The 27,168-nt window shown below is 41.9% G+C and overlaps 1 protein-coding gene across 1 annotated transcript in view; it reads left to right on the forward strand.

Moving 5' to 3' along the window:
* The window catches only part of LOC108404770 (uncharacterized), a 94,962-nt gene that overhangs the window by 22,799 nt on the left and 44,995 nt on the right, over positions 1-27,168 (forward strand). The window contains exons 5-7 of the mRNA XM_073214263.1: positions 18,590-18,731; positions 18,944-19,091; positions 21,664-21,791. Of these exons, the coding sequence (XP_073070364.1) occupies positions 18,590-18,731; positions 18,944-19,086 (285 nt within the window). The 3' untranslated portion in view covers positions 19,087-19,091; positions 21,664-21,791. The remainder of the gene's footprint in view (positions 1-18,589; positions 18,732-18,943; positions 19,092-21,663; positions 21,792-27,168) is intronic.

A 27,168-nucleotide genomic window follows, 5' to 3' on the forward strand; every position in this document is an offset into this window, starting at 1 on the left:
CTGATGGGTTGTACTTCCCTACATTTTCCCCCCAGTTTCTCAACCCTTTCTCCCCACCTCTGTGTGCTCCCGCGCTGCTGTGTGACTGGAAACTCTCAGGGCAGGGGCTGTAGGGCTCACCCTGTTTATTTCCTGTCCCACGGGTTACTGTCCTTCACTGCCCGTCGATCAGTGTCTTGGAGACCCCTTGCTGTGCATATGTTCTTTTGTGTTTTTTTCTCGGGTTCCAGGTATGAGGGTAAATGCAGTCTGTGCTCATCTCAAGTAAAAGCAGAAGTCCTAATTATGTTTTGACTCACTATTCGAAAGCCTACATGAAGGTTCTGGGGAAATACACCAATTTTTTTGGTCATGTGAATTTTTTACATTTAGATCATTGATCCAATTGGACTTTTTTTTTTTTCTATGAAAGTGTCATTGATATGCAATCTTAAGCTAATGATTCACATGAGCAACATTATGGTTACGATGTTCCCCTATTATCAAGTCCCCACCACATACCCCTTTGCAGTCACTGTCCATCAGCATAGTAAGATGCTATAGCGTTCCCACTTGTCTTCTCTCTGCTACACTTCCTTCCCCGTGCAACCCCTATATTACGCATGTTAATCGTAATGCCCCTTAATCCCCTTCTCCCTCCCATCCCACCCACCCTTCCTAGTCCCTTTCCCTTTGGTAACTGTTAGTCCATTCTTTGGTTCTGTGAGTCTGCTGCTGATTTGTTCCTTCAGTTTTTGCTTTGTATTCATACTCCACAGGTGAGTGAAATCATTTGATACTTGCCTTTCCCTGCCTGGCTTATTTCACTGAGCATAATACCCTCTAACTCCATCCATGTTGTAAATGGTAGGATATATATTCTTCTTATGGCTGAATGATATTCCATTCTGTATATGTACCACATCTTCTTTATCCATTCATCTTCTGATGGACACTAGGTTGCTTCCATTTCTTGGCTATTGTAAATAGTGCTGTGGTAAACATAGGGGTGCATATGTGTTTTTGAAACTGAGCTCCTGCATTCTTAGGGTAAATTCCTAGAAGTGGAATTCCTGGGTCAAATGGTATTTCTATTTTGAGTTTTTTGAGGAACCTCCATACTGCTTTCCACAATGGTTGAACAACCAATGTAAACTGCTAGTTTACATTCCCACCAGCAGTGTAAGAGGGTTCCCCTTTCTCCTCATCCTCTCCAGCATTTATTGTTGTTTGTCTTTTGAATGTTGGCTATCCTGACTGGTGTGAGGTGATATCTCATTGTGGTTTTAATTTGCATTTCTCTGATGATTAGCGATGTGGAGCATCTTTTCATGTGCCTGTTGGCCATCTGAATTTCTTCAGAGAATTGTCTTTGATTATTATGCCTCTAATCGTTCTCTGTAATTGGAGATAATGATCATTTTACCTTGTTCCTGACCTTAGTGTGAATTTGTCTAGTGTTTCTCCATTAAGTAAAATCCTGACTTTAGAACTGTGAGGACTGAAGCATTAATATATGCATGTGTTCATGTGTCTGTGTAAACTTAAAAAGTATGTATATATATATATGTGTGTATTTGTGATCGAGATGTATGCACCTATGTGTCACATGTGTGTATATCACCCTATGCATAATCAGGTATAAGTGTGTATATATATACATGTGTATATGTTCATGTTACTTAAGTATCCATCAGTTCCTATTTCTTACTTTTTTTTCAATCAGGTGTGCATTTTGAATATTGTCAGCAGCTCTTTCAGGATCTTTGGAGGTATAAGATTTTTCTTTGTAGCTGTATTATTATCAGACATTATATTAATGGATTTTCCAGAAGTAAATGAGTCTGTATTCTTGGAATACGTCCCATTTCGTTAGTATATATTACCTGTTCAGCCTAGTGTTGAATTTTGTGTGCTAGTATGTCATTTTGAGCATTTGTGTTGATGCACGGAATGTTGATATTTTCTTTCTTTTATGAGTTGATTGGTCAGTCTTCTAAACCCTCTCACTGTTTGTCCTTTGGACTAACTTAACGTGGAGCGCTATCATTAGGTGATTTTAAAGATTCACCTCACTTGCCCTGATCACCTCAGCTGTCCTGCTCAGGTTTCTCAGTCTGTCTGCTCTGCTGCTGTGACCTGCACCATTGCCTGCAGCGGTGTGTGTAAGCCCTTCATAATAATGGGGTGATGGAATGTGAATACTGAGCGCTTCCTGTCTAAATAGGAGTTAAACGTTTGCAGTTCCCCAGAACTAATGCTGGGCCTCTTGTTCACGGAGTCAAAGAATGAACTTCACAAACAGTAAAAGTAGGAGAGCTAGTGACAGGCCTTTATATAGAGATAAAGTAAGAGGAAAGATCTTCTGACTTGTACCGGGAGGGGACAAGAGAGCCCGTAGTTGTGTGTTGTCTAGGGGCTTTATAGGCAGTTGAGGATTTTCGGAGCTGTGTTAAGGGGCTTAGGGGTGTAGACTTGTTAACTGGTCCCTGAATATTTAAAATTAACACAAGAAATTTGCTGCTCTGATTTTTCTGAGATACTGGCATCTTGGTCTGGCCGCATATCATACAAGACTGCCTGCCCAGCCCCCAAGGTGGGCTGAGCTATTGACTGTTTGCTAAAGAGTATGTTAAGAATCTACTTATCTTCCTGGGTATTAAAGTGCAATCTTATCTTTAAGGTGGAATCCGTCCTGCCTTTTACTATGTTGTTTATGGCTGGGCTTGCTTGCCATTTTTAATTGCCCAGATTGCGAATAACCTCATCAGATTTGAAGGAGGAAAAACAGCACATAGGCCTGGGCCTTTTAGCATGTTAAAGTGAATCTTACACATGATAATAAATGATTAGCATAATAAAAAACCTGGGCTACTTTCCTTTATCTGGGGAATATTAACTGCTCTCACTGAAAAATGACTCTAGAGCTTAACATTTAACACAGAGTTTTGGTAGGGGGTTTCCTTGCATGTTGTTACACTGCTCTGACTATGATTACCCTGCCTTGCTTTTTCTGGAGGCCCTCACCCTACTCTGACTACACCCATGGTCCCTGTCTCAGAACTGCTCCTTAACAACAGCTTTGAAAGCCCTGTTTTTGCTGGTCTTTCAGTGAAGTTCCTGTATCCCCATGTTCCTCTCTGTTGGATCTTGGGTCTCCGTGGATTATATCACTGAATGTTTTCAGGAAAGTCTTTTCTTCAGTGGTAATTGAAGGGTCCCCACCAGTAAGATGGCAAACTTCCGGCTTCTCTTCGGGGTCCTCAGTCCCTCCGGCGCCACCTGAAGCCCAATCACCTCTCGCCCCCCTCCCAATCCCAGCACCTAGCCAACAGCCAACAGCCCCGTAGAAGTGACACCTCAATCAATTCATGCCCCTTCCTATATAGCCCAGCACCTTTCCCTAATAAAGCGGAACTCTCCGGTGAACTGCTGCTATGTGTCGCTCCTTTCCTTTCATTGGTGCCGAAACCCGGGAGACGGGACACCCCAACTGGGCCCCGTCTTCCCCCGACACCAGCAGCAGCTTGCCCTCGTCCTCTTTTTCCGGCGCTGGCTCATCACACTCACCACTCCTCTCTGGCCTTTAGGTAAGTTTTCCCCCCGGAGTGGGCCACTCTTCCCCGAGCTATCGCAGTGCCATTGACCGTGATCGTCCGGCAAGGCCCTGACGCTTGGGGATGAGGAGGGAACTCTCCCCGCCTCAGGCCTTCACGGCTGCGGCGGACCCTCAGGCCCCTCCTCCAACAGCCATAAATCCCCGCCTCAAGCCTTTACGGCGGACGCTCAGGCCCCTCCTCCGACAGTCATAAAGCCCCGCCTCAGGCCTTCACGGCTCCGGCCGACTCTCAGGCACCCCCCTCCAACAGCCATAAACGAGGTGACTCCTTTGTGGATGAGAACGCTCCCTTCCCCCCCCCTCCTTCTGCTCCGTCCGCCGAAAACGCCTAGCGCTAGGTACCTCGTGACTCCGGCACTCTGCCTTCTTAGGGAAGTCTGGGTGATGACCCACACTTCCTAAGAAATTCCGACTCGTATACGAGTTTCCGCAGACCGCCAAGGATCATCGGGGACGCCCTTTGTCTCCTTGCGGTCTGCTTTCAGTCCGAGGATCTCTGTTCGTCTTCCCCTGTTTGTCTCCTTCTCTGTCCTTCAGCCATGGGAGCCTCCTCATCCCTCCCTGAAGGTTCACCTCTTGAATGCCTGCTTAAGCATCTGGCTACCCTCTCCCTGACACCTGATATAAAACCAAAACTTCTCCGTAAATATTGCTCCCAAGATTAGCCGACATACCCCCTAGACAATAACAACCAATGGCCCGCAGGGGGATCTCTTGATCCTAACATCACTCGCGATCTTTTTAACTACTGCCAGAGCCTGAAAAAATGGAAGGAGATTCCCTATATCGAAGCTTTCCACCTCCTCCTCTCCCAGCCCCCTCCGAAGTTCTCCTAGCCTGCAAGCCGCCGCCCCTGCAGAAGCCTCCCGTTCACTCCCTTCCCCTTCTTCTCCTACAACAGCCCTTCTCCCTTCCTTCCCCACCATCTCCTCCCCTATCTCACCTCCTCCGCCTTTGTCCCCCGCAGATTAAGCCTGAGCCTTCAGCCCCCCCTTTAACTAAGTCCCAAGGGCCTCCTCCATCTTTGCCCTCATCACCTGTTTCTCCCCTACGTCTTTGCCCTCATCACCTGTTTCTCCCCTGTTAGGGACCGCCTTTATCTTCTCACATGTTTGTAGGGAGAATGGGAAAGCACCTTCCCCCATGTCTGAACGCAGCATGGGAAAGCACAAGCTGGAAAACAACCGGTGCAGTCCTTGGAAGTTATCTGTCCACAAAAACATATCTTGTCCTCGAAGATGAGCCAAGACTCTTCACTCTGAAAATAGAAAGACCTTGAAGATGTGTAGAAACACCGCCCCTGCTTCTAAATATGCCCTTCCACCACTTGCGGATGTGGCAGGAATGGAGAACAAAGAACATTGTTTACGCATTTCATAAGCAATTAACTGGAGCCCTGCTGTAGCTCAGTTAGTAGAGCATGGGACTCTTAACCTCAGTCATGAGTTCAAGCCTAACTAAAGCAGCAGAGGCAAGCAGCTGGGCTGCAGGCTGGCAACACGTGGGTCTGATTCTATCTTTCTTTATTTTCTTTGCCCCCCTTCCGCACTTCAGGACCTGCTTGAATAAGCGCAGCTAGACCACGTCTCTCCCCCACAGACTGAGCCAGAACCCTAAAGTCCCCCTCAGACTTGGTCCCGAGAGCCTGCCAAAATTATCGCCCCCCTCCTGGAGGTAGCAAGATCCAAAGGCATTTAGGAGATTTAGCCCAACTAGAGAAATGCCTAAGTTCCTTTTCTACTGATCCCACGACATACATCAGGGAGTTTCAATGGACCCTCCAGTCTTACAGCCTCATGCATCATGACATTTTCATGCTCCTGGCCAATACTCTCCTCCCTGAAGAGCGTAGACGAGCTTGGGACTTCGCCCAAACGCACGCTACCGAAACCCACAGGACTGACCCCACCTATCCCCCTGGCCCCACTGCTGTCCCGGAACAAGACCACACTGAGATTATAACACCGCCATGGGTCTCTGCTCTCGAGATATTTTTGCCTCCTGCTTAATAGCAGGTCTGAAAAAGGCAGCTCGTAAAGTAGTCAATTTTCAAAAGCTCCAAGACATAATTCAAAAGAGAGACGAAACCCCTCCGAGTTCTTAGACAGACTCACTCAAGCCCTATTACACTATACCAGCCTGGACTCAGAAACACCTGAAAGAAGACATGTCCTTATGACATACTTCCTAGCTCAAAGCTACCCCGACATTAAAGCTAAACTCAAAAAGTTGGAACAGGGCCCCACTACCCCACAGACTGAGATCCTAACAGTGGCCTTTAAAGTCTTCCATAACCGGGAGGAGGAGAAAGAACGCCATAAACAAAAGGCTGATCAGGCCAATTTCCAGATGTTAGCCCAGCTGATAAAACCACAACCTGGGCGCCCCTCTACAAACAAGCCCCCCCAGGAGCTTGTTTCAAGTGCGGAAAAGAGGGACATTAGTCAAGGGCGTGCCCCTCCCCCAGATCTCCTACCACCCCATGCTCCATATGCCACAAAAAGGGCCACTAGGGGTCTGATTGCCCAACCACCTGAAGGGGAGGCTGGACGAACAACCCCATCCTAAGCCCGCCGTAGTGGGGCTGGCAGAAGAAGATTGATGGGGCCCGGGGGCTTCTTGCCCGACCATTTCCATCACCAAACAGGAGCCCAGGGTTACTTTAACAGTAGACGGTCGCCCCATCTCCTTCCTCCTAGACACAGGAGCCACCTTCTCAGTCTTGCGAGAATACCGGGGCCCTACCATGCCTGCCATTACTCCTGTAGTCAGGGTAAGAGGTAAACAGATTTTCCCACTAACCCCCCCCCCCCCCTTATGCACAATCCAAGACAATCCCATACCTTTCTCCCACTCCTTCCTGGTTATGCCCCAGTGTCCCATCCCTTTACTAAGATGGGACATCCTTTCCCTCCTCCACGTTTCCATAACTATATCCACTCCCACAGCCCCCAGTACTCCCTTTCTGATGGCCCTCATAGCTGACGATCCCCCCCACCCAATGAAAGCTCCGGTTCTGCCCTCATACACCCTGTAAATCCCAAAGTTTGGGACATTACAAGCCCCTCTGTGGCCCTATGTCCCCCTGCCTCTATCAAATTATGTGACCCCTCTCAGTATATCTGTCAGGCCCAATACCCCCTAACCACTTCAGCCCTCATAGGCCTCCAACCCATCATTCAAGCAGACCCACTCACTCCCCATTTAATACCCCCATATTAGCTGTTAAAAAAACCAACGGATCTTTCCGCCTTGTCCAAGACCTTCGCCTCATCAACATAGCCGTTGTCCCTATCCATCCCTTAGTTCCAAATCCATACAGCCTTTTATCACAGATCCCTGCCTCAGCATCCCACTTCTCAGTCCCAGATCTCAAAGACCCATTTTTCTATCCCTCTAGACCCCTGCTCCCATGATTTTTTCATCTTCACCTGGACGGACCCATACACAAGACATTCTAAACAACTCACTTGGACAGTTTTGCCACAAAGCTTCCGACATAGTCCACATATTTTTAGACAGGTCCTAGCTCAGGACCTCAAACAGTTTCATCATGATCACTCCAAGTCCACCTTATAATACGTAGACAATCTTCTACTCTGCAGTCTCTCGTGAGAACAGTCTCAACTTGACACTGCCCTCCTACTTAACCTTCTAGCTTCCAGAAGTTACCAAGTATCCCCCGTCAAAGCTCAAATCTCTTCCCCTTCTGTCACTTACCTCAGATTCCTTCTATCTCAACAAAGAAAGTCCATTACCTTAGACAGAAAATAGCTCCTCTCTGACCAGCCCATTCCCAAAACCAAGACAGAAATCCTTTCCTTTCTAAGCCTGGCTAGATATTTTAGAACGTAGATCCCTAACTTCTCCCTGCTCCCTGTTGGCAAGACCCCTATACGACCTCAGCAAGAGCCCCCCTAAAAAACCATTATCCTCCTCACCCCGACGCTCCTTCATTAAGCTCCGTCAAGCCCTTGTGGAAGCCCCAGCTCTCCATCTTCCTGATTTGTCGAAGCCCCTCTCATTGTACATTCATGAGAGGTCCAGTCAAGCTCTAAGAGTCCTAGGCCAATATTATGGCCCATCCTTTGCCCCAGTAGCTTATCTCTCCAAGCAATTAGACCCCACAGTTCGGAGATGGGCCCCCTGCCTACGAGCATTAGCCGCTAGACAGCTCTTGCAGAAAGAAGCTCATAAACTGACATTCAGGGTGCCCCTTACCATTCTGTCCCCACATCACCTAAAAGATCTCTTAACCTACAAAAGTTTACAGACTCTCCCTCCCTCCAGACTCCTCACCTTACTGTCCTCTTTCCTCCAAAATCCCGTTCACCCCCTTTGCCATCCATACCCGAATCATGACTTTTTCCTCCTTTACTGCTCTCTTGCTTTTTTCCTCATTCCTATTGTCTTCCCCACCACCCCAGCCTCCTTTGTATGGCGATTCAAAGTCAGAGAGACTTACACACAGCATCAAAAGTTACTGCCCTCATTGCCACACCAGACTGCCCTCTGAAAAGCTGCTCTGAGCCTTTATACCTCCACTTTCCTCCCTCCACCGAAGTGTTCACTAGCAGCTACCCTTATTCTCCCTACCTCTGCTTCCTCTATGACCAAAAACAAGCCTATTGCAGGCGATAGCCAGACACCTATAAGAGATGTCCCTACTGGTCTTGCGCCATTCACTACATGAGTAACTTCCAGTACCCACAGTATTACTCCTCCAACCATTTCATGAAATATCCCAACGGCTCATTCTCCTTATCAATCCCAGATCCCTGGGACTCTCGATGGGCCGCCAGAGTCACAGCCTCAGTTTACTACGGGGGTCCTCGACCCCCCACGGTACCCTTCATATGTCTCGAAAGTATGTTCCCTCTCATTCCCAGATCTCTCAAGTTGCATCAGATAGCAGACATTCCGAAAAAGTCATTATCCAAACTCTTGATAGTGCCTCTTCATCTTCTTATCCCCACCCCTCTTCCCATTTCTCCTACTCTTCATTACAGCTCATTCAGGACACCACCATCTTTCTCAACCACACCCTTAACACAGCCAATTGTTTCTTGTGCGCATCACTACAGCGCCCACTGCTGGCCGCCGTGCCCCTTAATATTTCCAACTACTCCTTCCATGCAGAAAGACAACCCCTCCGCCCCCTGGCAGACATACCCCTATGGGAACCAGAATACGCAGATAATCTCACCATCCACCACTGTGTAGGCCCAACTCCACCCCCCTCCAGTGCACTTCACTGCCTCTCTATCTACACCCCTACCTCCAGCTCTAAGACTTTTACGCAACCGGGACACTTCTTTTGGTGTAATGGCAGTCTTTTCAACTCAGTGCCTCTCAACTCCGATACACCCTGCATTCTCGTCACCCTAATCCCACAGTTTACACTTTACAGCATGGCAGAATTCCTTGAGCTCCAACCTCCCTTGCCCTCACTCACAAAAAGAGCTGCTTTCCTTCCCATCATGGTCAGTAGCTCTTTGATCACCTCAGCCATTGGGGCAGGGTTTTCGGGAGAAGCCTTGGGTCACTCTCTATAGGCAGTTAGAGATCTCAATGCCAAATTTGAGGGAGCCCTGACATCCACTGCCGATTCTCTAGCCTCTCTCCAAAGACAGGTCACTTCGCTAGCTAAAGTCACCCTTCAAAACCGGCGGGCCCTGGATCTGCTTACAGCCGAGAAGGGCGGCACCTGCGTCTTCCTCTGGGAAGAGTGCTGCTATTACATCAACGTATCCGGCATTGTAGAAACTGACATTACCAAACTCACCGACCTTGCCTCCAGTCTCCACTCTGCTTCCAATTCCAACCCATTCTCGTCAATACTAACAAACCCCCTCTTCACCTAGCTCTGGCCCATTGCAGGCCCCATAATAATCATTCTTCTTGCCTGTCTCTTCTTACCCTGTATAATAAAGTTCATCAAATCCCAAGTCAGAAAAATCTCTAATCAAGCTTTCAACCAGCTTTTACTCAGGAACTACCAGCTTCTGGCCACAGAAGATCCCTCACCCTCACGTGACCTCCTCACCACATGCTGAGATGGACCCCTCTCTCCGCTGGAAACTGTTCCTGGAAACAATGGCCGCAGACGCCTAGCTCCTGACACCCATATCCTCTTAGCACCATTAGAATCAACAGGTCCTCGACCTATAGTTATAAAGAACCTTCATTAATTTCCAACCTGAGGAAGTCCACATCTACTCATCCTTACTGTGGGGAATCCTATCAACCCTTTCCTCCCAATCCTCAAACCCTCACTCCCTTCTACGCCCCTGTTCAGCAAGAAGCAGTCAGAGAGAAAGCAACGTCCACAAACCCATAGAGGAGAAAGGGGGGAATGAAGGGTCCCCACCAGTAAGATGGCAAACTTCCGGCTTCTCTTCGGGGTCCTCAGTTCCCGCCGGCGCCACCTGAAGCCCAATCACCTCTCGCCCCCCTCCTAATCCCAGCACCTAGCCAACAGCCAACAGCCCCGTAGAAGTGACACCTCAATCAATTCATGCCCCTTCCTATATAACCCAGCACCTTTCCCTAATAAAGCGGAACTCTCTGGTGAACTGCTGCTATGTGTCGCTCCTTTCCTTTCAGTAATAAATTATCTTGCTTTCCTGAAAATACCTTTACAGTGTCCTTAGGCTTCCACGGTAGTTTGGAGTGGGGTACAGTTCTAGGTTCCAGATCCTCTCTCTTTCAAAAGTTGTGACCATTTCTCCATTTCCTCTCTGACGAGGAGGGGGAACATCAGTTACCACATGAACTAGTGTTTTTTTTTTTTCCTTTTTAGGAATTTTTATAAAGTTTCAATTTTGGATATTTTATCAGGAAATTTCTGGATCTCTGTTTCACCCTCAATATTATTGCTTGAGAATTCTATGGCCCGGTGACGTGAAGGCTCACGTGACTCCCAAGCTCAGGTATCATTCTGGTCTGCCTTGGACCATTTCCTGTTGTTCCTCTTCCTCATTCTCCCCCTGTGAAAATGTTGGATGTGTTGATCTGGCTTTTACGTCTCACATTTTCTTTCATCAGTGTAATTTCTTTCTGTCCAGGCAATTTCCTCAGTTATGTATTCTCAGTTCCATTTGTTATTGGAGCTTAAGGATTTAAAAAAAATTCAACAATCCAGTCTTTAATTTCTACATATTCTCTGGTAGCTGTTTCCTAGCAGAATGTTCTCCTTTTATAGACCTAATATCCCTCTTAATTTATTAAAAACATAAATCAATAGATACGTAAGGTGTTTCTTCTGTGGGTTTGGTCTTACCATTGCTGACTTGTTTACTTTGATTCTCATCTTTTATTTGTGCTGTTTTCTTCAATTAGGTGAAGATTTTTTATTTTCTTAATTTCAGTCATTTTGAAGAAAATCGATAGCTAATGTGAATATGCTCACCTCTCTCCTTTATGGACGGGGTGGTTGCAGAGCTCTAGAAGTGAATAGGGGGGATGTATATTTAGACAGACATCACTTCACTTTTATCTCTTCCAGTTTTTATTTTTTTATTTTTTTATTACTTTTACTAGGCTCCCCCCTTCACCAAGTCCCCCCCCACAATCACCAATACAGTCACTGTCCATCAGCATAGTAAGATGCTGTAGAACTACTACTTGTCTTCTCTGTGTTGTACAGCCCTCCCCATGCCCCCCCGCACATTATACATGGTAATCATAATGCCCCCTATCTTTTTCCCTGCCCTTATCCCTCCCCAGTCCCTTTCCCTTTGGTAACTGTTAGTCCATTCTAGGGTTCTGTGATTCTGCTGTTGCTTTGTTCCTTCAGTTTTTCTTTGTTCTTATACTCCACATATGAGTGAGATCATTTGGTACTTGTCTTTCTCCGCCTGGTTTATTTCACTGAACATAATACCCCTCTGGCTCCATCCATGTTGCTGCAAATGGTAGGATTTGTTTTCTTCTTATGGCTGAATAATATTCCATTGTGTATCTGTACCACATCTTCTTTATCCATTCATCTACTGATGGACACTTAGGTTGCTTCCATTTCTTGGCTATTGTAAATAGTGCTGTGATAAACATAGGGGTGTATCTGTCTTTTTTAAACTGGGCTGCTGCATTCTTAGGGTAAATTCCTAGAAGTGGAATTCCTGGGTCAAATGGTATTTCTATTTTAAGCTTTTTGAGGAACCTCCATACTGCTTTCCACCATGGTTGAACTAATTTACATTCCCACCAGCAGTGTTAGGAGGGTTCCCCTTTCTCCACAACCTCACCAACATTTGTTGTTGTTTGTCTTTTGGATGGTGGCAATCCTTACTGGTGTGAGGTGATATCTCATTGTCGTTTTAATTTGCATTTCTCTGATGACTAGCGATGTGGAGCATCTTTTCATGTGTCTGTTGGCCATCTGAATTTCTTTGGAGAACTGCCTGTTCAGCTCCTCTGCCCATTTTTTAATTGGATTATTTGCTTTTTGTTTGTTGAGGTGTGTGAGCTCTTTATATTATTTTGGATGTCAACCCTTTATCGGATCTGTCATTTATGAATATATTCTCCCATACTGTAGGGTACCTTTTTGTTCTATTGATGGTGTCCTTTCCTGTACAGAATCTTTTCAGCTTGATATAGCCCCACTTGTTCATTTTTGTTTTTGTTTCCCTTGCCCGGGGAGATATGTTCATGAAGAGGTCGCTCATGTTAATGTCCAAGAGATTTTTGCCTATGTTTTTTCTAAGAGTTTTATGGTTTTATGACTTACATTCATGTCTTTGATCCATTTCGGATTTACTTCTGTGTATGGGGTTAGACAGTGATCCAGTTTCATTCTCTTACATGTAGCTGTCCTGTTTTGCCAGCATCATCTGTTGAAGAGACTGTCGTTTCCCCATTGTATGTCCATGGCTCCTTTATCATATATTAATTGACCATATATGTTTGGGTTAATATCTGGAGCCTCTATTCTGTTTCACTGGTCTGTGGCTCTGCTGTTGTGCCAGTACCAAATTGTCTTGATTACTGAGGCTTTGTGGCAGAGCTTGAAGTTGGGGAGCGAGATCTCCTCCACTTTATTCTTCCTTTTCAGGATTATTTTGGCTATTTGGGGCTTTGGTGTTTCCGTATGAATTTTTGAACTATTTGTTCCAGGTCCTTGAAAAATGCTTTTGGTAATTTGATAGGGATTACATCGAATCTATATATTGCTTTGGGCAGGATGGCCATTTTGACGATATTAATTCTTCCTAGCCAAGAGCATGGGATGAGTTTCCATTTGTTAGTATCCTCTTTAATTTCTCTTAAGAGTGTCTTATAGTTTTCTGGGTATTGGTCTTTCACCTCCTTGGTTAGGTTTATTCCTAGGTATTTTATTCTTTTTCATGCAATTGTGAATGGAATTTTTTTCCTGATTTCTCTTTCTCTTAGTTCACTGTTAGTGTATAGGAAAGCCACAGATTTCTGTGTGTTAATTTTGTATCCTGCAGCTTTGCTGAATTCCAATATTAGTTCTAGTAGTTTTGGAGTGGAGTCTTTAGGGTTTTTTATGTACAATATCATGTCATCTGCAAATAGTGACAGTTTGACTTCTCTACCAATCTGGATTCCTTGTATTTCTTTGTTTTGTCTAATTGCCATGGCTAGGATCTCTAGTACTATGTTGAATAACAGTGGGGAGAGTGGGCATCCCTGTCTTGTTCCCGATCTCAGAGAAAAAGCTTTCAGCTTCTCGCTGTTCAGTATGATGTTCTCTGTGGGTTTATCATATGTGGCCTTTATTATGTTGAGGTACTTGCCCTTGATACCCATTTTGTTGAGTTTTTATCATGCATGGATGTTGAATTTTGTCGAATGCTTTTTCAGCATCTGTGGAGATGATCATGTGGTTTTTGTCCTTCTTTTTATTTATGTGGTGGATGATGTTGATGGATTTTCTAATGTTGTACCATCCTTGCATCCCTGGGATGAATCCCACTTGGTCATGGTATATGATCGTTTTGATGTATTTTTGAATTTGGTTTGCTAATATTTTGTTGAGTATTTTTACATCTACGTTCAGAAGGGATATTGGTCTGTAATTTTCTTTTTTGGTGGGGTCTTTTCCTGGTTTTGGTATTAGGGTGATGTTGGCTTCATAGAATGAGTTTGGGAGTATTCCCTCCTCTTCTATTTTTTGGAAAACTTGAAGGAGAATGGGTATTATGTCTTCTCTGTATGTCTGATAAAATTCTGAGGTAAATCCCGGGGATTTGTTCTGGCCCAGGGGTTTTGTTCTTGGGTAGTTTTTTGATTACCGATTCAATTTCTTTGCTGGTAATTGGTTTGTTTAGATTTTCTGTTTCTTCCTTGATCAGTCTTGGAAGGTTGTATTTTTCTGGGAAGTAGTCCGTTTCTTCTAGGTTTTTCAGCTTGTTAGCTTATAGGTTTTCATAGTATTCTCTAATAATTCTTTGTATTTTTGTGGGGTCCGTCGTGATTTTTCCTTTCTCGTTTCTGATTCTGTTGATGTGTATTGATTCTCTTTTTCTCTTAATAAGTCTGGATAGAGGCTTATCTATTTTGTTCATTTTCTCAACCAGCTCTTGGTTTCATTGATTTTTTTCTATTTTTTTATTTGTCTCAATTTTATTTATTTCTTCTCTGATCTTTATTATGTCCCTCCTTCTGCTGACTTTAGGCCTCATTTGTTCTTCTTTTTCCAATTTCAATAATTGTGATGTTAGACTGTTCATTTGGGATTGTTCTACCTTCTTTAAATATGCCCGAATTGCTATATATTTTCCTCTTAAGACTGCTTTCACTGCGTCCCACAGAATTTGGGACTTTGTGTTGGTATCATTTGTTTCCATTTATTGTTTGATATCTATTTTTATTTGTTCGTTGATCCATTGATAGTTTAGGAGCATGTTGTTAAGCCTCCATATGTTTGAGGGCCTTTTTAGTTTCTTTGGACAATTTATTTCTAGTTTTATACCTTTGTGGTTGGAAAAGTTGGTTGGCAGGATTTCAATCTTTTTGAATTAGTGAGGCTCTTTTTGTGGCCTAGTATGTGGTCTATTCTGGAAAATGTTCATGTGTACTTGAGAAGAAGGTGTATCATGTTGCTTTTGGATGTAGAATTCTACAGATGTCTATTAGGTCCATCTGTTCTAGTGTGTTGTTCAGTGCCTCTGTGTCCTTACTTATTTTTTGTCTGCTGGATCTATCCTTTGGTGTGAGTGGTGTGTTGAAGTCTCCTAAAAAGAGTGCATTGCATTTTATTTCCTCCTTTAATTCTGTTTGTATTTCTTTCACATATGCTGGTGCTCCTGTGTTGGGTTCATGTATATTTATAATGGTTATATCCTGTTGTTGGACTGACCCCTTTATCATTATGTAATGTCCTTCTTTATCTCTTGTTATTTATTTTGTCTGATACTATTCTGTAACACCTGCTTTTTTCTCCTTGTTGTTTGCATGAAGTATCTTTTTCCATCCCTTGACTTTTAGTCTGTGCATGTCTTTGGGTTTGAGATGAGTCTCTTGTAAGCAGCATATAGATGGGTCTTGCTTTTTTATCCATTCTGTTACTCTGTGTCTTTTGATTGGTGCATTCAGTCCATTTACATTTAGGGTGATTATTGAAAGATATGTACTTATTACAATTGAGGGCTTTAGATTCGTGGTTACCAAAAGTTCAAGGTTAGCTTCTTTAGTATCTTTCTGTCTAACTTAACTCACTTACTGAGCTATTATAAACACTGTCTGATGATTCTTTCTTTCTCTCCCTTCTTATTCCTCCTCCTCCATTCTTTATATGTTAGGTGTTTTATTCTGTGCTGTTTTGTGTTTCCTTTGACTGCTTTTGTGGGTAGTTGATTTTATTTTTTGCCTTTAGTTAGTATTTGGTTGGTCTGTTTTCTTTGCTGTGATTTTATTTTCTCTGGTTACATCTATTTAGCCTTAGGAGTGCTCCCATCTAGAGCAGTCCCCCTCTAAAATACCCTGTAGAGGTGGGTTGTGAGAGGCAAATTCCCTCAACTTTTGCTTGTCTGGGAATTGTTTAATCCCTCCTTCATATTTAAATGATAATTGTGCTGGATATAGTATTCTTGGTTCAAGGCCCTTCCGTTTCATTGCATTAAATATATCATGCCATTCTCTTCTGGCCTGTAAGGTTTTCCTTTATAGGTGACCTTTTTCTTCATCTCTAGCTGCCTTTAAAATTCTGCCCTTGTCCTTGAACTTTGCCATTTTAAGTATTATGTGTCTTGGTGTTGTCTCCTTTTTGTCCCTTCTGTTGGGGTGTCTGTGTACTTCTGTGGTCTGAGTGACTATTTCCTCCCCACATTTGGGAAAGTTTTCAGCAATTATTTCTTCAAATACACTTTCTATCCCTTTTTCTCTTTCTTCTTCTGGTACCCCTATAATGTGGATGTTGTTCCTTTTGTGTTGGTCACACAGTTCTCTTAATATAATGTTTCAATCCTGGAGATCCTTTTATCTCTCTCTGTGTCAGCTTCTATGCATTCCTGTTCTCTGGTTTCTAATCCATGAATGGCCTCTTGCATCTCATCCATTCTGCTTTTAAATCCTTCCAGAGATTGTTTTATTTCTGTATTCTCCCTCCTTAGCTCTTGCGTATTTCTCGCAAGTCCATCAGCATGGTTATGACCTTAGTTTTAAATTCTTTTTCAGGAAGATTGGTTAGGTCTAGCTCCCCAGATTCCTTTTCAGAGGATACTGTCTGGGTTAATCTGGTCTGTATCAAATTCTTCTGCCTTTTCATGGTGATAGAGATAGTTGTGGGTAGTTGGTACATGTCAGTTGGGAGAATGTCCCTTCTTGCTTGTTTGTGGCCCTTGTCTTCTGGAAGAATGGTGACCTCTAGTGGATTGTGCTGGGCAGTTGTGTGCAGATTAGGGTTTCTGATTCTTGCCTGGCTGCTGTGAAGGAAGCTCCGCGCACTGTTGCTATGGTGGGGCCATGCTGAAGCGGGATCGGGCGGGAGGCTGTTTATCACCGTGAGGGGCCTCGGAGCTGCACAGCCGCCCACGGCGTTCCGTGCCGAAGGGGATCAGGCGGAAGGCTGTTTATCGCCGTGAGGGGCCTCAGAGCTGCACTGCCGCCCACGGAGTTAGGGTGCCCGGAGTTCCCTGGGTTCCCAGCTGCTGAGCTGATTGTGCCGGGATGCCTCTGTCCATATGTGGGGTCCCAGTCCCTTTAAGAGTTTCAAAAAGCACTCGCTTTTCTTTGTCCCAGGGGCGCTGGCTGCGGGGACCTGCTCGCAGGTTTTAGTGTCCCATTTCCCTAGTATCCATCACCCCGCGCACTGTGTGTCTGCACCCCCTTTATGGATGGCTAGTGCTGGGTATTTAGTAGTCCTGGGCTCCCTCTCCCTCCCCGCTCCGACTCCTCTCCTCCCGCCGGGAGCTGGGGTGAGGGCTGCTTGGGTCCCGCTGGGCTGCAGCTTGTATCTTACCCCCTTCGCAAGGCGCTGAGTTTTTACAGGTGTACATGTAGTGTGGCTGTTTTCCTGTATCTTCTGGTCTCTCTTTTTGGAATAGTTGTATTTGTTGTATTTTCAAAAATATGTATGTTTTTGGGAGGAGATTTCTGCTGTCCTACTTCTGCCATCTTGGCTCCTCCTCTTCCAGTTTTTTTAGTGTAGTAAAATAAATCACAGAATTTACTGTTTTAACCACTTTTAATATACAGTTCAGTGGTATTAAGTACATTCATATTATTGTGCAGCCATCTTGTTCCAAGTCCTGAACGTGTCTCATGTTGCCAAACTGAAACTCTGTCTCTCCTAAATACTAACTCCCCATTTCCCACCCTCCCCTTCCCACCCCTGACCCCCACCATTCTCCTTTCTGTATAATTTTGATGATTGTAAGTACCTCATATAAGTGGAATCATACAGTATTTGTCTTGTGACCGGCTTATTTCACTTGGCATAATGTCCTGAAGGTTCATCCAGGTTCATGCTCCCAAAGCAGGTCTCCAGGGCTGGGTGTTCAGCAGTCCTAGGCTTCCACCCTGCTCTGTCTGTCTCCCTCCTGTTGGTGAGCTGGGGTGGGGGAAGGGCTTGGGTTCCTCAGGATCAAGGCTTTGGTATGTTACCCTGTTTCATGAGGTCTGCTCTGTTCTTCAGGTGTATGCAGTCTGGTGCAGCCTTCTTTCCTGTTGCTCTTTTAGGATTAGTTGTATTAACTATATTTTCGTATTATATGTGTTTTGGGGAGGAGTTCTCTGTCTCACCTCTCATGCTGCATCTTTAATCCCTTTTGTCTGTATTTAACTTTTAACCAGAAAAAGAAGAGATCAGTTAGGCTTATCATTTTTGGGTGGATTGGCAAGATACATATATTATTTATTTAAAAATAAATTTTGGGTACTAAAAACTTTGTTGCTAGGGTGTTGATGAAGTATTTTGGAGACCACTAAACTACAGGAATAAGTCCGAAATTGCTCCATAATGTATTCCAGAGTATCTTTGCACCTCTTTGTCTTCTCCCAGGCCTGAACCCTGTTCTCTCACACTGCTACGTACTTTTTTAAGGCCTCTTTGTCTCTGCTTATGTGATGGTGCCACATTACCCAAGATCTATTCATGGAAGCCCAGCATCTAACAATAGAAAATACAGCCATATTTCCTACCATTGTTAATTATAAATGATCCTAGCATGGTTGTCATAATATCTTATTACAGGATAGATGTTCATAACTATGATTGGTCTCTACTAAGATTTAAGCTGCTTAAGGGTAGGAAAAAAAAGGATTGATTTAACTACCTACATTCCTGGAAGTTTTAGACAAATGGTAAGTACTTTTAGTTTTTTTGTTTGAATTAATAAGTTAATATACTGTCTTTGAGTTTTCCTATCATGGTATCACTTTATCCTACAAAGTAAAACACAAAAGTGTAGATTAGGCAACCTATATGATATTTATAGCAAATTCTCAAAATAAACATGTTATTTCATTTATGGTAATACATGCCTTTCTTGTCACTCACTGCGATCTCTTTGGCTTGAACAGAAATGTGTTTGTCAGGTATCCATGTCATTCAAGGACGTGACTGTGAGCTTCACCCGGGATGAATGGCTACAGCTGACAGGTACACAGAGGACCCTGTACCAGGATGTGATGCTGGAGAACTACAGCCACCTGGTTTTTGTGGGTGAGGCGTTCTCTCTGTGTAATACCTTACAGCATGCATTTCTTTCTTCTTAGCTGTCAAAATTTATGGGCTCTCTGTGGAGTTTAATAATATTTGTGTGTACATCTCATGGGTGAAAGATAAATTTTCCCATTCATTCCCTCCATAATGAAAGGTTCAAAATGGCACCTTTATCATGTGACTCCTAAAGTTACACCTTCCATGTCCTTCAGAGGCCCCAGTGTCCCAGCAGCTCCTAAGAAGTCTTACTTCTTACCTCCCTTGGAGGGTATTGCGTCATCAAACGAGAGGTGATCTTCAGGTTGGAGCAAGAAGAGCCTTGGCCACTAGAGGGAGAATTCCCAGATCATCGTGATCCAGGCGAGTTAATCATTACAGGGGAAAGACAGAAGCTAGAGGAAACTGGGTCCCAGGTGTGTTGGTTCTGAGGTTGGGACCTGTGTCCTGTGTCTCAGGATTTCTATTTACTGTCCTCAGCCCTTTAGAAGTAACTAAACAGCAAGCCAGCATGCCTCAGATAACCTTCCATTTATCACTCTGAAATACAAATGCTTTCCTTTTTTGCTGTTAGGGAAATAGGCCATTCCTGTCCCCATTATTGAACCCCTGCCTGTCTCAACTTAGACCTTCGTTCTTGGCTCTTCTTTTTCTAGTATTCCTTTCCCTTCCATTTTCATGGCCTCTACCCGCACCAGCAGACATTAATTAATTCTTCAAATGTTCCTACGATGCCACCCATCATCTTGGTGTTAGTGATATTGTGGTGAACATAAGTGTCCCTTAGCTCTTAGAGCTTACCTGTTAGCAGGGGAGATAGATGTAAAAAAATAAACCTACTTACCAAGTGGTGACAAGGACCATGAAGAAAATTAAAGCAAGCTGAAAGGAGATAGGGTGTGGGGTGTGCTCTTTTAAAGATTTTCTTTTTGATGAGGTCAGCATTAGAGCAGATAAAGGAGTCAGGTACATTCTGGGGGTTCCAGACAGAAGGGAAAGCTGGGCCAAGTTCTTATGGCAGGATTTTATTGGAGGTGCTCTGGGAATAGGGAGGCCAGTATGGCTTTAGGGAAGCATCTGAGAGGAATGCTGGTGGGAGTGACATCAGAGAGCTAGCCAGAGGGCAAGTGATGTCTTTCAGAACATGGCAAGGGCTTTGACTTTATTTTGAATGAGATGGTTAGCTATTAATGGGTTTCCACAAATGATTGTTTTTTTTTATTAGGTATCATTGGTAAACAATCTTATGAAGGTTTCACATGAGCAACATTGTGGCTACTACATTCACCCATATTATCAAGTCCCCCACCCCACACCCCATTGCAGTCACTGTCCATCAGCATAGTAAGATGCTATAGAGTCACTACTTGTCTTCTCCATGCCGTATTGCCTTCCCTGTGACCTACCTATATCATGTGTGTTAATCATAATGCCCCTTAATCCCCTTCTCTGTTCCTCCCCACCCATTCTCTTCATCCCCTTCCCTTTGGTAACCACTAGTCTCTTCTTGGAGTCTGTGAGTCTGCTGCTGTTTCGTTCCTTCAGTTTTGCTTTATTGTTATACTCAACAAATGAGTAAAATCATTTGGTACTTGTCTTTCTCTGCCTGGCTTATTTCACTGAGCATAATACCCTCTAGCTCCATCTATGTTGTTGCAAATGGTAGAATTTATTTTCTTCTTATGGCTGAATAATATTCTTTTGTGTACCACATCTTCTTTATCCATTCATATACTGACAGACACTTAGGTTGCTTCCATAAATTGGCTATTGTAAATAGTTGAGTGACAAACATGTTTGCATATGTCTTTTTGAATCTGAGATATTGTTTTCTTTGGGTAAATTCCTAGCAGTGGAATTACTGGGTCAAGTGGTATTTCTATTTTTAGTGTTTTGAGGAACCTCCATATTGCTTTCCACAATTGTTGAACTAATTTACTTTCCCATCAGTGGTGTAGGGTTTCCCCTTTCTCTGCATCCTTGCCAGCATTTGTTGTTTCTTGTCTTTTGGATGTTGGCTGCCCTAACTCACAACTGATTATGTTTTAAAAGAATTTCTTTGGCTACCATCCAGAGAAAATTTGAGACAGGGGCAGGGATGGTGGACAGAAATAGAAGCAGAAAGACAATGTGAAATGCTTGCTCTACCAAAGCACCACCCAAATCACCCATTGGTAAGGGAAGTTTGTTTATTGCACACCCTGACAGTCTTAGTAGCATGATGATGGATGGGAGTAAACAAAAAAAATTTTAATGAGGTTTGAGAATATGAATTAAAGTATATTTTTTAATGCAGGGGCTTGATAACCACTGGGTAAGGATGCTAATATAATAGTTTAGGATTTGTGGACACAGCAAGGATTGAAGAGTCCTGGAGAATAAAAGTTCATTATTTGTTGGAAAGTTGAGCAGTTTGTTTATAAGGTTTTAGGGAAGCTTCTACAAATGTGAGAAATAGGTGAACTTGAAACCATGATATAAGTGGAAGAACTGTTGAAAGCAGTAAAAAATCAACTGAACATTAAAGTCGTTTGCAACTTTTAGTTTCCTGGGCAAGACTTTCCTGATGTAGTAAAGTCCTATTGATGAAAACATGGACTGGTAGTCAAGTTCATGTGGAGACAAAGCTGTGGGGGTGTTGATGGTTTTTGCTTTCCCCAGGGGAGGTGCTTGCAGGGTTCAGATGAGAAACAGTTTGTGTGGGTAATGTGGCAGTGGAGGGGATGAACATGGCTGTGTGTTGAGAGTAGGACTTGCTGTTGAATAGAATGTGGTGTGTGGGATAAAGGCAAACTTAGTATTTGAGCCACATGAGGAGGTGGGTGGTGGTCACTGAGATGGGAAAGTTGGTAGGAGTAGCTTGGGAGAAAATTTTTAATTGATTACTTTCAGAATTGTCAGTGATTCGAGATGATTATTAACTTTTCAAGTTTAGATATTGATGAAGCATTTGGACATACAAATCTGGAGCTGGAGAAGACAGGAGTGCAGATTAAATTGGGAAGTTGCAAGTTAAGAGATGTTCTGCAGTGATGACCAAGCCTTGGGGAGTGATGTGGAAAGGTAAGAAAAGATGCTGGAATCCAGAGCTCTACAACACTTAGATGTCAGTGTGTAAGATAGAAGGAAGCCGAAAGCATATTCTAGAGACCAGCACAGGTGCTTTTCAAGGAGATAATGAATTTCTAGTTTGAAGATGGAAATGTTAAGTGAGCTTTTTCCCTTTTCTTCCTGTAAGCCATCTAAAACCAACCAGGGGAATGAGAAATGAGTTGCAGACTCCTATTTCTACAAATGTGGGAAATAGGTGAACTTGAAACCATGATATAAGTGGAAGAACTGTTGAAAGCAGTAAAAAATCAAGCTGTGTACTCGCATCTGGAACCAGAGCGAGACTTGCAGAAGGAAATGTGAGGTGCATGACCCTTAATATAACATCAGGAAGAGATTGAACACGATTGTGGCAAGAACTTCTCTATTACCTGATTTGGTTCTGAGAAGCAGAGGAGTGGGGTTCAAGTGGAATTTAAGCCTTAGCTGCATAAAGTATTGGTTTTTGTAGCAGTCTGGGGAGAAAAAGGACTTTGAATATGAAAATGCCCAGAGATTTTCCAGGAGAAATAAAAGCTATTCAAATTCAATAAAAAGTCCTTGGTCCACAGCGGCCAGTGCAGGATGCATAGAAGTTTTCATAAGAAAAAAAGGCATGAATGAAAAACACTCACCTGAAAAATATTGTCATAAAGATAAATATTGTGACCAAGTATTTTACTATGAACATCTTACAACTTAATGAAGCAATTGCTTTTATGATGTAAAAGTACATAGGCACTATAAGAACTTAGGTGGGAGATAAAGGAGATGGAGAACCACAGGAGATTATCTGTAAGCTTCCAGTGCTTGGGAGTGCATTTGAAGAAAAAAAAATCTCAACAATAAAATGTGAAATTGGAAGGAGCACAATGATGCTGAAACTACAGGAACAAACCTGTAAGAGAGAAAGTGAGCAAGATGGGCTGGAAACAAAAAGTTAAAGAGATTACATGTGGGAGACTGAAAAAGACCCAACATACATACAGCTCAGTCCCCAAAGTAGAAAGCCAAAAGTAATTGAATAGAACAAATGCATAAAGAAAAACTTCCTGACGTAAAAGAAGACTGGAAATCTACATAAAAAGGACAGTGTAACTTATGAAAAATGACTCAGAACGGTCACTACCAAGATTTACCCTAGGGAAGTTACTGTATTTTCAAAGAAAGATTCCTTTTGGGTTGCCAAAATGAAAAATTATGTCATGTTTTAAAACTTCATTGACGAATCATTGACAAATGTAATTGTATATATTTAAAGTGTATAGCATGATGACTTGATGTGGATACATATTGTAGAATGACTACTAAGATCAAGATAACACATCCATTACCTTATGTAATAATTAACATGGGTAATTTTGTGTGTGTGTGGTGAGAATGATCAAGATCTACTCTCAACAACTTTCAAGCATACGCCACCAGATTATTAACTATAGTCACCACTAGTAACAACTGTACATTAAATCCTCAGAATTTGAATTACGTCATTTTCAAGAGAAAGAAAAAAATCAAACATTTCAGACATCCATAATAGCATTCAGTGCTAAAAGCAGTGTAGAATTATAAAATCCTTAAAGATTAAAAGTACATCCCTATAATTTTATATGTAGACAAAATGTCATTCAATTAAGGTGACAGTGATAAAATAAGTTAGTATATGCAAGAATGCAGGGAAATAATGTTCTCATGAATTCTTCTTAAGGACTCTATTAGAAAATGAACTCCAATCAAGAAATGATAAACTAATATAGAAGAAGACTGTTTTGAGTAGTGATTTAACAGAGAACTAAACTTAAGACTTAAGTGGGGATTGGATATCAGAATGGAATTAAAATGTAAAGGACATCAGATTTTAGTTACTAGATACAAAATTTTAAAATTTGGAGGAGTAAAACCCCAAAATAACCAATGCACTTTTTGAAGCCTAAAAAGAATGAGGTTTGGGAGCTTGCCCTTTCAAATATCAGTGCTACTTATATGACTTGTTATAAAGAGTGTGATATTTGTGTAAAAATAAATGGAACAAAAATAAGATCCCATAACCAGCTCCACCTATACAGAAATCAGGTATATGAGAGAACCAGCAAAGGGGAGATTATCCAATAAGTGATACTGAGAAAATTATTTATCTATCTGGGAGAAAACATTTTTGTCTATTACCATTATATAAAAGTCAATTTAAAATAAATCAGCTTAAAAAAGTATATAAATACTCTAGAAGACAAAAAATAGGGGCATATATATATATATATGATCTTGATAAAATGTATGATCATACATGTGTGATCCTCAAGAAAGGATTTCCCAAACAACACATAAATACTACAAATTGACTTATTAAGAACATTCATCAGAACATAAGAAATCAAGAGATGACATAAAGTAAAATAACTTATTTATAATGTAACCAGAAAAGGCTTATTATCAAAAATACATTTATGGCTTTTATCAAACAGAAATTGAAATAGGGCATTTTATATTATTCATTTTATTGCTGCTTTTCCCACTAGAATATAAACTTCACAAGAACAGTATTTGGGGAACTTTTTCATTTCTGCATTTCCACTCTGTAGGATAGTGCCAAGCACATTTTATCAGTAAAATTTTTTTGAATAATGAGTTTCTACAAATTCATAAGAAAAAGTCTTAAAATGAGGTACCCAACAGAGAAATGGACAAAGGACATACATGAAAAAAAGGCAAATGGGAAATAAACACAAATGATAAATGAGAACATTTACAACTTTATTAGTAATCAGATAAATAAAAAGTATGATAGTGAAATGGCATTTTATACCAATTTTGGCAATAATTAAGGCATCTTACAATAACAATTTTTTTATCATATTATCACACTTCTGGGAAGAGTTTGTCAAGACTAGGTCTTCTGAGGGACATTCTCTATAATACTTTCCCCTGTGCCTCATCTGTTCCCAAGACTTAAACTTCTTTCTTTACCTGATGATTGAAAAATCCCTACCCCCCTCATCTTTACTTCTCTGCTCTGTACTCTCCACTTTACCTAGGTGCTCCAGTACTCTCATTGTCAATGTGGCAAAAACCCTAAAATAATTTCTTCCAAATTGTTCTTCTCACATTCCTATTCCTGAAAATCATGTGTAATACTGATCTTTCCTAGTTTCTCTTATTTTCCTTTGAACACTCTTCTGTAGTCTTTACTTTTACCTTCCAATGACTTCACTCAAACCAGAACCTTATTTCTCCTCATGCTTTACTTCCCTCCTACTTCTAAGTACCTCACTTCAAGACTAAACTATCCATTTTGCCTTGTTGCTGGCCGTATATATCAACTTAGGGTTGCCCTCTATTCCTTAAGAGGGCACCTCTTCTCAAAATGAATATATCATTCCATATTCATCTCTTTTGTTGTTGCTCAGAAACTCATAAGGTCCATTTGGTACAGCCTCCTAAATATTACTCCTAGATCTTCCCCACATCTGCAGTTCTTCTTGAGGTTGCTTGTCTAGATCCTTAAGAAAGGGCCGAGCACTGCCTGCCACATAGTTTGTTGTGCTTATCTTTACATGTAATTTATGTCTGAGCTAAATCTTTCATCTCTGTTTTGAAGTGCTTCTTAATTGCTGTAGTGAACATTCATCTCTCCCTTAGAATTCCCATTTCAGTTATCGGCTAAGTCGTAAGAAACTCAGACTTGATCAAATACTGTGATAACTGAAAACGTCTGTTTATTGCCTGAAGCTTTTGTCCCCATATGGAAGGTCTCTTTTTTTTACTTTATATATTATACATCCTTCTTTTGATGTATGTAATATATATACTCATTTGTTAATCCCGATATGTGTTCAGAAAGCATTTCCTGAGTACATAGGACTACATAACATTCCTGTAGATTCTGATTCATAGGGTCTGCAGATTGACACGGGACCATGACAATCTATATTCTGTATTTTGAATAAAAATTTCCAGGTAATTCCAATGCATACTGCTTGTTGAGGGCTACCAGCTCTATACTCTGGATTCAAAGGCAACTGGAGATGCATTAAAACCTGCTAAGAACATAGGCTGAAATTATGTAATTAACGTGGGTGAACAAAATAATGTAATATATTATGAAATTCAATGTCATCAAATGCCATTTAGATAAAGTTAACATTTTCCAGAGTGTGTTCATGAAAAATGACTATAATGTTCAAGAAAATGGGGCTTGAGGCCTGATTTGAAGAAAGTATGTGTGTGTGTGTGTGTGTGTGTGTGTGTGTGTGTGTGTGTGTAAGAGAGAGAGAGAAGAAAGGGGGGAAGGAGGAAAGAAAGAAGAGTAGGAGAAAGATGCATTTGTACAGAACATCTGAGTTTTTAGTAGAACCAAAGCTGAAAGCAGACTAGCTGATTTAAGAATCTGTATCAGATTTGTGACTTGAAGTTGGAGATAAACAGTTTTTAAAAATATAGTACATTTATAAGTATATTTTGAACAACTATGTAAATCTTATTTTGTCTATTAGTATATAGATAGTGGGCTCTATTTATACAGATATAGATCATATGTTTTATCCGACACCTAAGACTTCCTATGCTATTTCTCTTGAACATCTATGCATGCTAGTAGCCCCTATTCTACTTCCTGTTCACAGCTTTTGCTGGGTTACCCAGTTATCTGTGAATTTCTTTGCTGTGCTTTTCCCCCAGTTCACTTTTTCTTGTGCTTAGTTTCCCCTTTTTAGTTCTGAAGGTCATATTTTAAAAATAGCAAATATATGGTGTGTTTACTATAGTTGTACTTTACTTTTTCCACTTAGCAGGTACTTTATATTTTTGTTTTTTATCTGATGCAAGGAGGAACACGTGCTTGGGATTTCATCCTAGGAGTTTGGGACTGAAAATTGAGAATCAGTGATATAATAAATTCTACTTAGTTAGGAAAAGTGTTAACATTTTTAAAGTATACCTAATTTTTCTTATTACCTTATAGACAGGAGCCAGGAAAACCAAGATAAGCATTTGTGGCAAGTTTCACTCATCAATAAAAAAACACTAACTAAGAAGAGGGAGAATGTTTTCAGAAAAACACCCTGTCAATATGACTCACATGGGATGAGTTTGGAAAATGTTTCAGAATCAATTATTAGTGATAAAAACCATTCAAGTAATAACTCTGATGAAGTCAGTTCATGTGGGAAGTTGCTTCTGGATAATAATCAAGAAAATACTCATACTGGAAAGAAATCTAATGAACATTAACCAAGATGGAAATCCCCTAAATCATAATGAGGACCTTATTGAGCAACAGGAAATTCAGACTTTGGGACTACCTTTTGAAGACAGTGAATGTGAAGAAGACTTCCTTAATAAGGCAGCTGTTATTATA

Source organism: Manis javanica, chromosome 10, assembly GCF_040802235.1.
Source record: "Manis javanica isolate MJ-LG chromosome 10, MJ_LKY, whole genome shotgun sequence".
Taxonomy (NCBI): Eukaryota; Metazoa; Chordata; class Mammalia; order Pholidota; family Manidae; genus Manis; species Manis javanica.